Below are 14131 nucleotides of genomic sequence, written 5' to 3'. Positions count from 1 at the left end.
TGCAAAATTTTGATTGGATGTGTTTTGGTAAATGGTAGGCGTGAGAGGGGCGTTAGTCGCTATCCAATCAAATTCAACTATTAAAAAAGGCACTAGCCCTTTCAATTTCCAATTGAATGAGCTCTTTTGAAGTTTCTACGACAATGCTTTCAATAAAACTTTATATGACCCAGGCCATAACTTACAACCCTTGCCCTGAGGGCTCTGGGGAGAGGGGTTGTCATGTTTAAAGACCTAAGTTCCAAAACTTTCAACTACGTCGAGAAAATGGCTATCAAAAACTTTGATAGAATGTAATTGGAAAAAAAGTGGGAGTAAGAGGGGGTTTAGCTGTCCTCGATTTGATCTCGACTATTAAAAAGAGCCCTATACCTTTAGATCTCCAATCGAATGAGCCCTTTTTCATTTATTTACGACGCCTATTTAAATAAAAACATTAGATGCCCCGAGGGCATATTTTATAATCCTTGCCCTGAGGGTTGTGGGGGAGTGTCTTCCTCAAAAATGTATTTTCTATCTGGAAATCAACTACGCTGAACAAAATGGCTATCTCAAAATAGTTATTGGATGTGTTTGGGGAAAAGGTGGGCGTGAGAGGGGGGTTAGTTGCCCTCCAATCACTTTCGACTATTAAAAAGGGTACTAGCCCTTTGAATTTCAAATCGAATGAGCCCCAAGGCCAGAAAAAATTTGCACTTTACTGAAAAAATACAAATGAATGTGCATTGTCAGTTTAATATACATATACTGATATTCAGTAATCAAAATGTTTACATTAATTTATTTATTAAAGTTATAAAAGTAAAAACACTTATATTTATATTTATAATTTATATTTATGCATGTGCTCTCCAGTCAATGTTTAGTATTCTTTGAAGACAGTTGTTCTCGAATGCAAGAATCCACTTTTCCTGTTGTTGGTTAAGTTTCCAGCACTCGCAACTATACAGGAGGGCCGAGAAGACATTACTGTTGAAAACCCTTAGTTTCAGTTTGGTGGAGTACTTTTTCGATCGCCAAACTGGCTTTAGTCGATTAAAAGCTCCATTGGCTTGTCCAATCCTCGACTGCATATCTTTTTCGCTAGATCCTGTTCGTTCAAATGTATTTCCAAGGTATTTAAACTCCATCACCTGCTCTACTGCGGTATCCCCACACCTTATGTTTAGTGGCGAGTCACTTGTTGCCATGCTTTTGTCTTGCCCGAGTTGGTCTTCAATCCTAAAAGTCTCGCCTTCTCTCGGATGACATCGAGAAGGTCCTGGAGCCTTTTTCTGTTTGCCTCCATCAGGGCGACGTCGTCGGTGAAATCGAGATCTGCTAGTTGTTAATTTTCGCGAAGTTGAATACCGAACCCCGTGCAGTCTCGGAGCACATAATCAATTACAAGGACAAAAAGGAGGGGAGAGAGGACACACCCCTGTTTGACAGCGGACATAATATGGAAATACCTTGTACTTCCTTCATTGTTCCGAACGCAACTTTTGGTATTTTCATACAGAGCAATGATCAAGGATACAAGTATCTCAGGGATGCCGTAATAACGGAGGATTTTCCAAAGCGACTCTCGATGTATTGAGTCGAAGGCTTTTTCGAAATCCACAAAGACAAGGTGCAACTTTTGCTTCCATTCGTTGCATTCCTCGATCATCATGCGCATAACGTATATAAGGTCGGATCAGGAGCGAGATGGACGGAAGCCATGTTGTTCATCTCGTAAGTGTTTATCTAGGGCTGCTTGAATACGGTGGAGGATTATCTGTGAGAAAAGTTTCCCAGGGATTGAAAGGAGACTGATGCCCCTCCAGTTATCGCACTTTGATGCGTCTCCTTTCTTAAAAAGTTTAATCAGTGTGCTTTTCCTCCATTCTTCGGGGACTTTCCCTGATTTCCAAATGCAAGAAAAGAGTGCAGTCCACACAGTTATGCAGGCACCTAACGAGGTTTTAATCATTTCTGCTGATATCCCATCGCTTCCTGGCGCTCTGCCAATTTTTAATTTGCGAGCGGCTTGTGTCAATTCCTCGGTCGATGGTTCTGCGGTATTGATTTGAAGCTCTAGGAAAGGTGTTATGGGATTTTCAGCTGTGTCGAGGGGGCTGGGTCTGTTGAGAACTTTCTCGAAGTGCAAGGCCCAAACTTCAGAGATTTCACCGGGGCCTGTGACTGTCTCCTTATTTACGTCTTTCAATGGTCCATTAAGGTTACGACGTTTCTAAATGATATCATTTGTGATTCTGTAGACGGCACGAGAATCACCACGTTTGGCTGCTTTTTCAGCCATAGCTGCCTTTTTTTCTAAAAAATTCCGGCTATCCCCTCTTACACTCTTTTTTACTAGCTTTTCTTCGTCACGGTATAGTTGATTTTTCAGTACTGTGTCATTGTTGTCCCCACCATCTAACAAACGATGTCTTAGTTTTCGACGTTCTTCAATAAGGGTCCACGTCTGATCAGATAGCCACTCGTCTTTAGGTCGCTTTTTGTGCCCAATTGATTCTTTGGCTACCTGGTTATAGGTTTCCTTTAGGGCGGTCCAGGTTTTTTCCAAGCTAACAGCGTTGTCCAGGTCTAGGGTCATGCTCTCAAACCTGTTTATTAGCTGCATAGTAAACTCGTGTCGCACTTTGGTGTTGGAGAGTTTATCTGAGTCATAGGCGGGACTTTCTTTGGTTTGGGTTTTCTGGGTGGCTTTTAACTTGAGCTACCTTTGCAATCATCAAGGCATGGTCTGTAGCAAAGTCGGCTCCTCTATAGGCTCTTACATCTTGGAGGCTCGATGTCCACTTTTTGTTGATCAAAATATGGTCAATCTGGTTATGTGTTCTTCCGTCTGGGGAGTTTTATGAATACTTATGGATGATTTTGTGTTGACAAAAAGGTTCCTCCTATGATAAGGTCGTTCGTTATCGCAAAATCAACTAAAAGTGTCCCGTTCTTGTTTACTTCGCCGAGGCCTTGGCTCCCAAGAACCTCAGGACAGTATGACTTGTCGCTCCCCACTTTGGCATTGAAGTCAACAACAAAACAGACGAGATCGTGACTGGGGATATCTTTGGCAACGGCTTGCAGGGTGTTGTAGAAGTCGTCTTTTAAGGTTTCGTCTGCATCATTAGTTGGCGCATAGCATGCGACTACTGTTAGTTTTGGCTGGCTACCTGCGAAACGTGCTACGATGATCCTCTCATTTATAGAAGTCTATTTCATGAGGGCTCGAGACGCTGATTTTGACAGCATTATGGCAACGCCTACCTCTTTCTTTTTGTCGGTGCAACTGTGCAGGATTGTACATCGCTACGATGATCCTCTCATTTATAGAAGTCTATTTCATGAGGGCTCGAGACGCTGATTTTGACAGCATTATGGCAACGCCTACCTCTTTCTTTTTGTCGGTGCCACTGTGCAGGATTCTGCATCCTTTTTTGAGGTTCTGATTTCCTGCACCAGTCCAACGGACCTCCGACAGAGCCAGAATGTCTAAACCATAACTTTCCATTTCTTCTAGGACCTGTTCTGTCTTCGAGGGCTGAGCCATGGTCCTTACGTTTCAGAACCCAAGTTTTAATTGGCAATTTGCTTTTAAGAATCGTGTCTGGGGGCGGTCTGAAGTCGTCATCAAGGGGTCCGGGGGCGGTCCACGGTCGTCATCCTCTTTAATGCATGAAATGCTATTCTGCACCGCTTTCTGTTTAGGGAATTTATTTCCGCTTGGCTCTGCAAGTGCACTCTGCATTTAAGTAGGATGCAAACAGAATAGCGCTAGATTATGGGAATTTAATTGTCAAGTTTCTTATTCCAATTGCTGCTCAGATTAAGTCAAGACTTGAATTATATTCAGATTTATGCTTTTTTAGATATATTTGACAGATCTTTGTGAATAAGTTTTGGTTAGTATTAAATAGGTGGTTTTTGTGTCCAAGCCTTAGATTATTTGACCTGTGGTTGTCTCTTTTATCAAGATCCTTTTGCCGTAGTACATTCCTGGGTTTAGAATTTCCCAGAGAAAAGAAGGAATAGATTAGATACAACTTACCTTTCTCCTTCAGAACCAAGTTTAACTACAGAGAAACAAAGCTATAATTAAAAAAAAATTGTAGCTCAAAAATTTTTTTACGGGCTATATATTTTGTACTAAGGACCAATTAGGCTCTTCGTTCTTTTACTGGCTAAAAAATTTGACATCTAGACCAATGCGTAAATTTTACGCTCATTTCTAGGGCTGAAAAAACTGTTTAAAAAAAATGAAAACTTTCCGTTTATGCATTAGCGGAAATGTAATATCGGTACCCTTTATAGTAATATTTTTTAGACAAGTATTTTAAACACTTATCTTTTGCTTGTATGTTTTTGCTAGACTGGACTCACCTTTCTTTTTCAGGCCTCACTTTAATCATAAAGTTATCTTGTAAATAATGGGTTGTAACTGTACCAAAAACTATTATGCGATAGTAAACCAAAGATATTTTATGTTTTCGGCTTGTGGTTGTTACTAGCAGGGGCGTCCCGAGGGGACAGGTGGGGAGGGGCGTGCCGTCCCCCCAAAATTTTTGGCATTCGGTAGAATTTTCGCCGAAGGAGAACATTTCGGCAGAAATTTTGCAAAATTGGCCGAAATTTAGCAAAATTCTAGATTTCTGCCGCAAATTTGGCATAAATTGGGTAGCGATTCGGTAACCTTTACGAAGATCGCCCCCCCCCCAATAAAATGAGCCTCAGGAAGCCTCTGGTTACTAGTATGGACCAGCGTATACATAGGAATAAGCTATAATAAGTTCTAGAAGCTAATAAAAAGAGTTCACAGCTGATTAACCATTATGACGCATAAAACTGCAGCTAAAAACTTGTTGAATTTGGCAGATCACGCAAAATTGTTCTTTTTCCGTGAAAGCCAAGCAGAGGGCACCAAGGGTAAGCAAGCAAGGTAATAGAAGAGTTGGTTTTGGGGCAAAACTTTGTCTGTCTTTAGCACAAAAGAACTATTTTAGCACTATTTCATCACATTTAGCACTGTAGCCCATGCTTGAATTTGTAGCACTTTCGTGATTCAATTTTTTTCTTTTTGTCATGGACGAAATGATGGTGATTTTTTTAAAAGGCAGAGAAATTAACAAAAAGTGTGGACCGCATATTTCCGTATTTGTTTTGAAAGATTTGTGTGAAGTTTGATTTAACCAGGACCACCTTTTTGCCGTGTTCGTTTCGAAAGATTAGCGCTAAGTTTGAAATAACCGGACACACAAAAAAAAAGATATAGATCTGAAACAAATCCAACTACCCTTAGCGGGCCATATGCGTGTCGTAGCGCATGCCGCGACACGCGCAATTTTTTTTTTACTTTAGCACCGAAAATTTGGGCAATTTTAGAACTTTAGGAACTAACCATGATGGCAGTCTTGGTTTTTTAAAGGCCCGGACGTATTTTGGCGTGTTTTTCAAAGGGTCTGGCGTGTTTTTTGTTTCGCCTTCTGGCAACACTGATCACAAATTCGCTTGCACTCGCTTTAACGATTTGCCTAAGGGACAATGGGTTGTTTACAATGATTCTCCTTGCTTAGTGGTGTTAATTCAAGAAAAAAAAATGGGAAGGGGGCCAGGGTAAAAATTGTTTCCAAAATCTAAGGAGGGTTTATTTTGGCATATCCTGTGTTTTTTTAAAACTATTTAAAAAAGAAATTTTCAAAATCTATCCCCCCCCCCCAGAGAATTGGAACACATGCTCTAACTACATCCTACTTACGCCCAAAACTCAATCAATATTTGTAAGGAAAGCGATGTAAATACTGGCAAATGCTTACATAATTTTCTATTGAAAACCTTGTTAAATTAGTCAAAAGTTTTATTAACTGTAGGATGTGATTGTCCAAAAAGAATTTATATAATTAATAACTTGCTATAATCAATTCTATACCCTAACCCTAAGAACAAATAAGTATTAAACAAAGCGATATCGGTATAGTCAACAGCATATCTTTGATCTAGTCATCCATCATTTTAATGTTAAAACTCTTAAAGGCATTTCTACATAAGGGTAAACAGCATGTTGCTATGTATAGTCGTCTATGCATTAAAAAAGAAAAAAACAATGCGAGATAATGGCTGGAACTATTCCAACAGCTAATGAATCCAAAGAAACAATAAAGACAAATTTGAATGTTTTAAACATTACCATATAGGAAGATTTCACTCTTTTCGTGTCTGAGGTTTAATTACAACTACCAGGCATTAGTGCTTTGAATTCGGAAGAGAAAAACTGTAGTTTTCTTTCTAGCTATTTCTTCACTCTGAAGTTTCAACGGGAGACAATAGGGAAGGGGTTGTTTTGGCCTTCGGTAGAATTTGAAAAATTCCTCTTTTTTGGTATTGTAATTAAATAAATTGAAAAAGCGAAATTGCTTAGACTTATGAAAATAAATATTGCCTCCCTCAACATTTTCGTGAATTTAGCCCCACTGCCTTTACTCCAGCTAAAAAAGAAAAAAAAATGTCATCGTATTTTACAAAATATTTTTTTTATGGGTTTACAAAACATAATAAAAAAAATCTACAAAATAATCATCAGATGCAGAGTTTATGCAAATGTACATGACCTGTCCACATAAATATTACGTTATACCACAACTGAATAACTAACGCACTCTACAGCGGTGTCAATTCACAGAATAAAAGGCAACATGAATATTTCTTTTTTAACTTAATGAAAATACAAGAAAAGGTATTTTAAAACCTAGGGGAGGGATATTATTTTTACAATTTTTCTACTGAAAACACAAAAAAAGACAATTTCAAAATCTAGGGGGAGACGGGGACCAAAATCATGTGTGATGTTTTCAAATGTGTATATGATACCTTATATAGACACATTAAGATATTGCAGAAGCTTTTTATTAGTAACATCTTAAATAGATAAATTTTCAGGGAGGTGTTAAAGCCCACACTTTGAATTTTTGTCGTTTAATGAATTTTAGAATATAATGGTAGTAGTAAGGCCATAGGGAATATGAAATATACATACAATTACACATGAATTGCGCACGGAAAAGCATAGGGAATCCAGCCAGTGATTGCGTAATATGCCTTACCAGGGTCAGTCACCTGTTACTACGAACGGTACATGCCTTACCAGACGGGTTTCTAAGGTAACACCCATTTTTTTTTGGGTCAAACGGAGAGAGAACGGTGGTTACAGTAAAAGGATTATTAATTTGTTTCGGATTCAAGGAGTGATTTTCGCTTGACATAAGATTATTTAGAGAACATAATTCAGGGAGAGAATAGTCGTTGTTAGTGGTAAGGGGTGGAGAAAAAAAGATTGACGCCTTTACTATATTGGCGATGAATTATGGATCCTACAGAAGCACCAGCAATGATATACGAGTACCCAATGTGGCTGTGGAAATAACCGCTGGCTGCAGACTATGCCTTGAATGGGATAGTATGTACGCTAGATACGTGATATCATTAAGCAAGTTTAAGCAGGAGGAGCAACTATGTTTTGCTGGAAAAGTGAATATTCTCCATATAAATAAACTTCGGTCAGCATTAGATGTCATATCGAAATATATTGATGAGAACAAAATGCATAAGTTAAGTTTACTATTTTCTTCATTCTCAATAAAATTTTTAAAAGCTAGAGGGTATTTTTTTTCTTTCTATAGTAGACTAGTGTTTATTTTCTAGACTACAAAAAGAAACTCTGATCAGTCTTAAGATGGTTGTGAAAGACTTAAGATTCGGAAAAATGAATAGACTCGAGAAAGAGTAAGTCATGATAAGTATAGTTCTTATTAACAAACTTTTGATTCTAGATGATGATTTTCTAGAGTTGTCTATTCAAAGGAAGATATTTTCTCGGGGAATCCTTGTTGATATACTGAAAACTGATTCTCCATCATTAGACTATTGTATGAAGCTTCTACGTCGTGGTCCAAATGCATTTACCCAATTTATTGATATATCGATCACGACATGGCAAAATGATATTGTGGATATGCTTTTAAATATTAGTTTTGAAATTTGGGACTTTTTTTTCATTATAAGGATGGTGCTCAATCATAATTTAATCCTCTCTCTATCTTTACCTCAGACAATTTCTGTTGCTGCTAGCTCAGTTTCATTGTGGTAGGGAGTTTCAACACATAACAAAATGTTACATAAATGTCTGTTATGTATGTACACACCGGGCACCTGGTTATCGTCAAGTGAGCATTTCAAAATGATTGATAAGTATGATGAAGAGCTTTGATTCTGCAAACTATGTAAATTGCATAGAGGATATGCTGTACAAATTAAAGTCTGTAATTCCTGTCTGAGGGAGGTGTCTGGCTCTCATCTTAGAGACCACCTATTCTGCAATTGTCATTAAGATAATAATAATCAGTTGAAGAATAAATAGCTCGGTATGATTGGAAATAATTCTAACCGTGATTTTGGTTTATTGCTACAACATTGGTATCGTCATGGTTACAGAATTTTCTGGGAGGAGGACCTGGGTCAACAATTCAACTGTTGGAACAACAAAAGAAAATGGTTTCTACTTCATCATTGTGAAGACACTGGGTAGAAAGATTATAATCCCACTGATTTTTATTTGGCTTTGACGGAATGTGACTCGACACTTGAGGATACTGTTTGTGAAATTGCTTCAAATAAGCAAATTCAAACATATGAATTCAATAGAAAGAATGAGAATAGTATCATTGACTATACAAAGAGACATGACAAGAGTGAAGTCACACTCTACTCTAGAAAATGTGACCCTGACATTGCAGTACATCAGGATCAGTACACTGTGAATTCAGATAATCTACCTGCACTAGTTGTTGTCGACAAATACCTAGTAGTGGATGAAATCTAAAGAGTAGGAAAGTCGTTTTATAATGTATATAATTTTTTTAATTAATAAACAATTTCACATACATCTTTAGAACATTTTATTCTTAGGGCACTAAAATCAATATTAAATATACTTGTAAGTATATTTTCCACAAGAAAGTCGTTCAATTGAGGTAAGTCAACGTAGATGTTGAGAAACTGCTTGTAGGTGTAGCCACGACATCTGAACATGAAAAAGAGTAGTGCATGAAAGCCACTTGTCGTAGTCGTTAAATACTGTACTCTTTGTTGATTTTTGAATAATGCTTTCCCCCCTTTTTTCAATTCAGTTGCTGATGAGTGGTACGTAGAATTTATAAGATAAGCCAAGAGGGTAAAAAAATTCAAGATTTATTGCTATTTGAAAGATGCATAACTAATAGCCAATCTTCAAAGTCGATGGAGAGCTATTAACAATGATTAGCTTATTTTTAAGATTCGGAATTTTTCAAATGAAGTCCGATGGTATGCAATATGACTTGTATCGGGACTTGTATGAGTACACACTAAATACGTTTATTATTTGGTTTGTGTTCATGGTGCTAGGTCTATTAGAACACTGCTGTCGGGTGTGATTTCCCAATGGGTTTCAAATTGACTCAGTGATATTAGCATGATACTCTCAGTCAGAGCATTGGCAAGTGTACACTCTAAACGTACATTCCCTTTTCGTACTATGCTCATAACCTGTGTGCCTGACAAATCCAAAACAATAACCCCATGTTTTTTTAAAAACATTGAGTCGTTTAGTTCAATTTCAAATATTTCTGAGACATGATATAGGGATTGTACGGTCAACTAATATAGAGTTCCATATGATTTTTTGTCAAACAATAGAGTGTACAGTGGAATAACCTTCACATTACATACGAGACTAGAAATACCGAATCAATTAAAATCATGGGGGATTCAGTCCAGGATCCAACGGTACTGCCACTTTTCACAAAGTCCAAGTCCAATTTTGAGGAGATTTCTCCATTGATAAATAATAAATCGCTATAGCTATGAGAGTCAGTGGCAATATTATATTGCTTGGCTATTGTTTGTGGGACAAGAAGTTTAATATTGTTACCTTTGGTTCTTAGATTCTCTATTGCCAACGCAACATAGCTCATAACCCGTTGTTTTTGAACATGCAAAATCGCCGATGTGATAATGACATTTGCATCGGGTGTTGCAGCAGGTTTTTTTTCTCAAAATAAAATTCGATGGGGCTATCTGTAACTTTATGTCAATCTTGACATTGGGGGGTAGCCATTGGGATATATCAAATATTTCATGATTTGATTTTGCAACTAGATGATACTATTCGATCACTGCAGTAGTCAGCTCACCGTCAGGATCAACAAATGATCGATATTCATAGCCCGATTATTTTCCTCTTAACTCCTTGTATTCCCTTGGTTTCATCATCATAATTTGCATTTAGCTTGCATAGTTTGATAAATTATTGCTAGTTCTCACCAATATTCCATTAATAAATACATTAATTTGTTTGAATAGGTTGTTTATAATACAGTTTTCACAGGATAGACCATCGTAGCCATTTAGAGTTGTATTATCTGACTTTTTCTTTACCACAATATTTAAATCAATAAATGTTGACGACAAATCAATGAAATAGTCTACATTGGAAAATATTTGAAAGTGTATATTCTTCCAGAGGGGTTGTTGAGGATGAAATTGTTCATAGTAGCCATACTTGACACTGACATCAACATTTTCAGCATTGAATAGATTCATGAGGAATTAATTGCTAGATCTGATTCCCTGTTGGGGAGATAAGTCATCCGAGGAGAAAACATACTCTTTTGATCAAAACATCTGTTTCTTCTTTTTCTTCCTTCTATTTATGGTAATTTTATGTTCTATTTCTAAACGTCTTTTTTGGTGTCCTTCGCTACTTGCTTTGGCAGATACTGATTAGCGAATGATGCGAACGTTTCCTTTTCAATCCCTCCCCATTTTGTCGAGATTTTAGCTGCTCACCATCGGCTCTTGATGAAAATCTAATATTTTCATCAAAACTCTCCTTAAAATTCTTGCCTAACCACCAGTCCTGTAGTGTGGAGGCAGCAAAATTTGATGCAGCAGGTACAAGATTTTATCTGGCAAGGGGTAGTGCAGAACGAAATAGCCTAGCAAACCAGCTACCAAGACCAAAGCCAGACATTGTAGTACGCCCATTGTAAAAGTCCAATCCATTGCCTATTTGACGTGGACTCAAAGCACCAACATAGTAATCGATATCGTGACAGGCAAATGTAATTATCCTATTTTTCATTTTAGGTGATTGTGCTCTCGTTGACAATGATTGGTCCAAAATGACATGTAGTCACTGATAAGGCTTTGATTATTGCTAGAGGATTACCCTATTCATTTTTTAGTGTTAGCTGACAGAGGTCAAAGTGTGAAGTGTTTACAGGATTATGCTGAAGATGCTTTATATTGTAATGATGAACAAGTTCATGGGATGTTTTTCGTTCTAAGAGAACGTAGAAGGGGGACATTTGAATTACCGACTCTCGATGTTTCCACAAAGGATGCATAGAGAAATATGCAAGAGTCCGAGGCGAAACCAGGTGGATAATCACCAAACATAACTTGATTTATCCCGTAAACGGTGCCAGCATTTTTCCCATTGATCATATTCTGTTGAAAGCCAAGAACATCTCTCAGATTGTCATTGAGAATAATTATTTCAGTGTCAACAGGTGAGGTAATGTAAATCCTATCGTGTTCCAATGAATAATTAAAATGGAATGTACCATTCCTGCGATATGAGATTTTCCTATTGACTGTACGACACAAATCCCCCATATTGTCATATTAAATATATTTCAATCTGACAAGTGGATAGTCCCTAGATTTAAGTGCTTCAACCCATTCATAGTCAACATATTTCAAACCTTTCATAGTCCAGTTGAATGTTATAACTTTTATATTATAAACACGATCCTTTCTCAGGATGTCACAGTTATTTTTGAGAATACAGTAGACAAGAGCCACTTCAGATGCACCGTCAAATTTGATAGCGGGGGAGAGTTTTGTCCAAAAATCACTTGTCCTATTCAAGTAAGTGTAGAGAGGATCGGAAACATTGGACATAAAAGTTACATAAAAATCGTTGGGCATTGTCAATATCTTCAACACCGATCCAAGAATCAAAATCCGAGTTATATCCTAGCCACTGAACAAGTAATTGTTTCTTACCCCTATGAGTACGAGTCTTTAATATCTTTTCAATTTGATAGATTTCACTAGCATTTTAACTTTTTGTAGTTCATAGTCATAAAAGCCGCCTATGAATCTCTTAATCTTTGGTATCACGCAAACGATAAGTTTTGGGTTAAGTTTCCAGGATTTTTGCTACTTTAAAAAGTTCTGTGGACCACAAGTAATTGCTTTTTTTAAAAACATCAGTTGTTCTATTAATTTAAACAGTATTAGCAACATTGAATTTATATTTATTCTTCTTGCCAGTTATTTCATCACAAAATTGTTTTAGAAATATTTCAGTTGTATGATGAACATTCGTTGATGTACGTTTGGACAATGATTGATAAGGTCACTGATTGTAAATCAACATTATTTTATCAATATCATGAATAAAATCCGTTGTATTTTTCAATGTACAATATATTGAAATTAAAAGTCAAATAGTTATTATCAATAGATCGGCCAATTCAGCATTAATAGGACTGTGAAAATGAAAGAGCAGTGTACTATATTTATCTAGTACTTTTGCAACATGGGGATTAACAAACTTTCTACCGTGATCCGTTTGAATTTTTTTTATATGAACCATGTTTGAGAACACTTTCAAAGGCCTGAACAACTTCAACACCTCTCTTTGATTCCAACGGTATTGCATTTGCATAGCGACTATAAAAACTGAGTGTAAGTAGGACTTACTTGTATGGTGTATTGTGATGTCTTTGAAGCTCATATAGAGTCAGGAGATCTGCTTACATTATATGCAATGGGAAAAAGGCTTTAGTTTTTCGATATTGATTGGCACGAAGGCTATGATTCCTATGCAGAGTCTAACTTGATTCATTTTGTATATAGTCTTGTAAACTTTTAGTGTGAACACCTGTGACTTTGAAAAGAGTGGCGGGGGAACTTAAGATCACTGCCTCAAAATAATCTTAATAAGCACCGGTCAGAGATTCAACCATTGTGAGGGCAAGCAATCTGTGTAGTGTCTACAACTCTTTTGGATGCGGCGCATTGGTGGTGATGGCATTGTTCATTTGGCACGTATTCGTTCTTCTCAAGATACACGTAATTTGTAAGTGTTATTCAACCTTGATTTAAGATCTTCTTTTTCAAGATCATTTTTTGATGGTGCCAATGTTGGTGATGATGATGATGATGATGATGATGCAGGCTAATTTAATTTTTTTATAATCTTCATATTTACAATAAGACTTGTTGGGAGTTTTAATGTATTTAGAAACTTGTATAGATTAACTTCAAAAGATAATAGCCTTTTGCGATCTGTAGACATGTCATATATTAAATCAAGTATATTGTGACTCTTGCACTGAGTTATAATACCTTCCCCGTTACTCTTAATTCGAATTAGATATTTACCACTTTCAAATAGATAGGCTAGGAGTCACGTTAGTTTTTAACGATATTAATGGGGCCTTAAAAATACAAATTTATATAAAAATGAATCAACTTACTCCGTCTTTTATTTTGTTCAAGCAGAATCTTGAGAAGATGATTTTTTTTTGGTGTCAGCAGATTTAGTAGCCTTTGATCGATAGGGCCTATGTTTGTCCCCTCGGAGAAATGCAAGTTGAAGTAAAATCAGTGTTGTATCATCTTCAATATTCTCATTGTCAAGGACTTTGCTCCGATTGTTCTCAAAGTGTTCCATAGGTGAGAAAGTGAGTTCTATTTGTTTCAATTTATAGGGTTTTGCCATTCTCTATCTCTTACGAGAGAAATCTTATTAAAAGTCCTGAAGTTGGCGGCGTTAGAACTAGGAAATGACTACCACCCACCTAAAGAAGACGTTTCTTTTTGAAATCCCGCCCTTTCTTTTTAGGAGCCACTTTGCGTACTATGATCCAATTTATTATTTCCTGCTCCTTAACAACTACCGGTGGTAGTACTATAACCATGATCCAATATAAACCAAGTTCAGAAACTAGAATAATGATACAATATTCATGAAAGTGTTTGAGCATTGATTTCCTGAGTAAAGGTTTGGAGCTGCTGAAAAATGAAAACAGAAGTCGATTTT

General features: G+C 36.9%; 2 protein-coding genes across 2 annotated transcripts; both read right to left on the bottom strand.

The window, feature by feature from the left end:
• Nucleotides 1-836: 836 nt before the first annotated feature.
• LOC148938493 (uncharacterized) lies at nt 837-1190 on the bottom strand. Its single transcript, XM_089107753.1, has one exon. The coding sequence runs from the start codon at nt 1188-1190 to the stop codon at nt 837-839; it is 354 nt and encodes a 117-aa protein (XP_088963879.1).
• A 137-nt stretch (nt 1191-1327) lies between these two features.
• LOC148938492 (uncharacterized) lies at nt 1328-1660 on the bottom strand. The gene has a single exon (XM_089107752.1). It carries the CDS (start codon nt 1658-1660, stop codon nt 1328-1330), a length of 333 nt encoding a protein of 110 aa, XP_088963878.1.
• Nucleotides 1661-14131: the final 12471 nt, after the last annotated feature.

This window comes from Artemia sp. Qi Xiang Cuo, unplaced genomic scaffold (assembly GCF_049724085.1).
Source record: "Artemia sp. Qi Xiang Cuo unplaced genomic scaffold, ASM4972408v1 HiC_scaffold_3217, whole genome shotgun sequence".
NCBI lineage: Eukaryota > Metazoa > Arthropoda > Branchiopoda > Anostraca > Artemiidae > Artemia > Artemia sp. Qi Xiang Cuo.
Note: the sequence above shows the minus strand (reverse complement) of the source record. Positions and strands in the feature narration are given on the sequence as shown.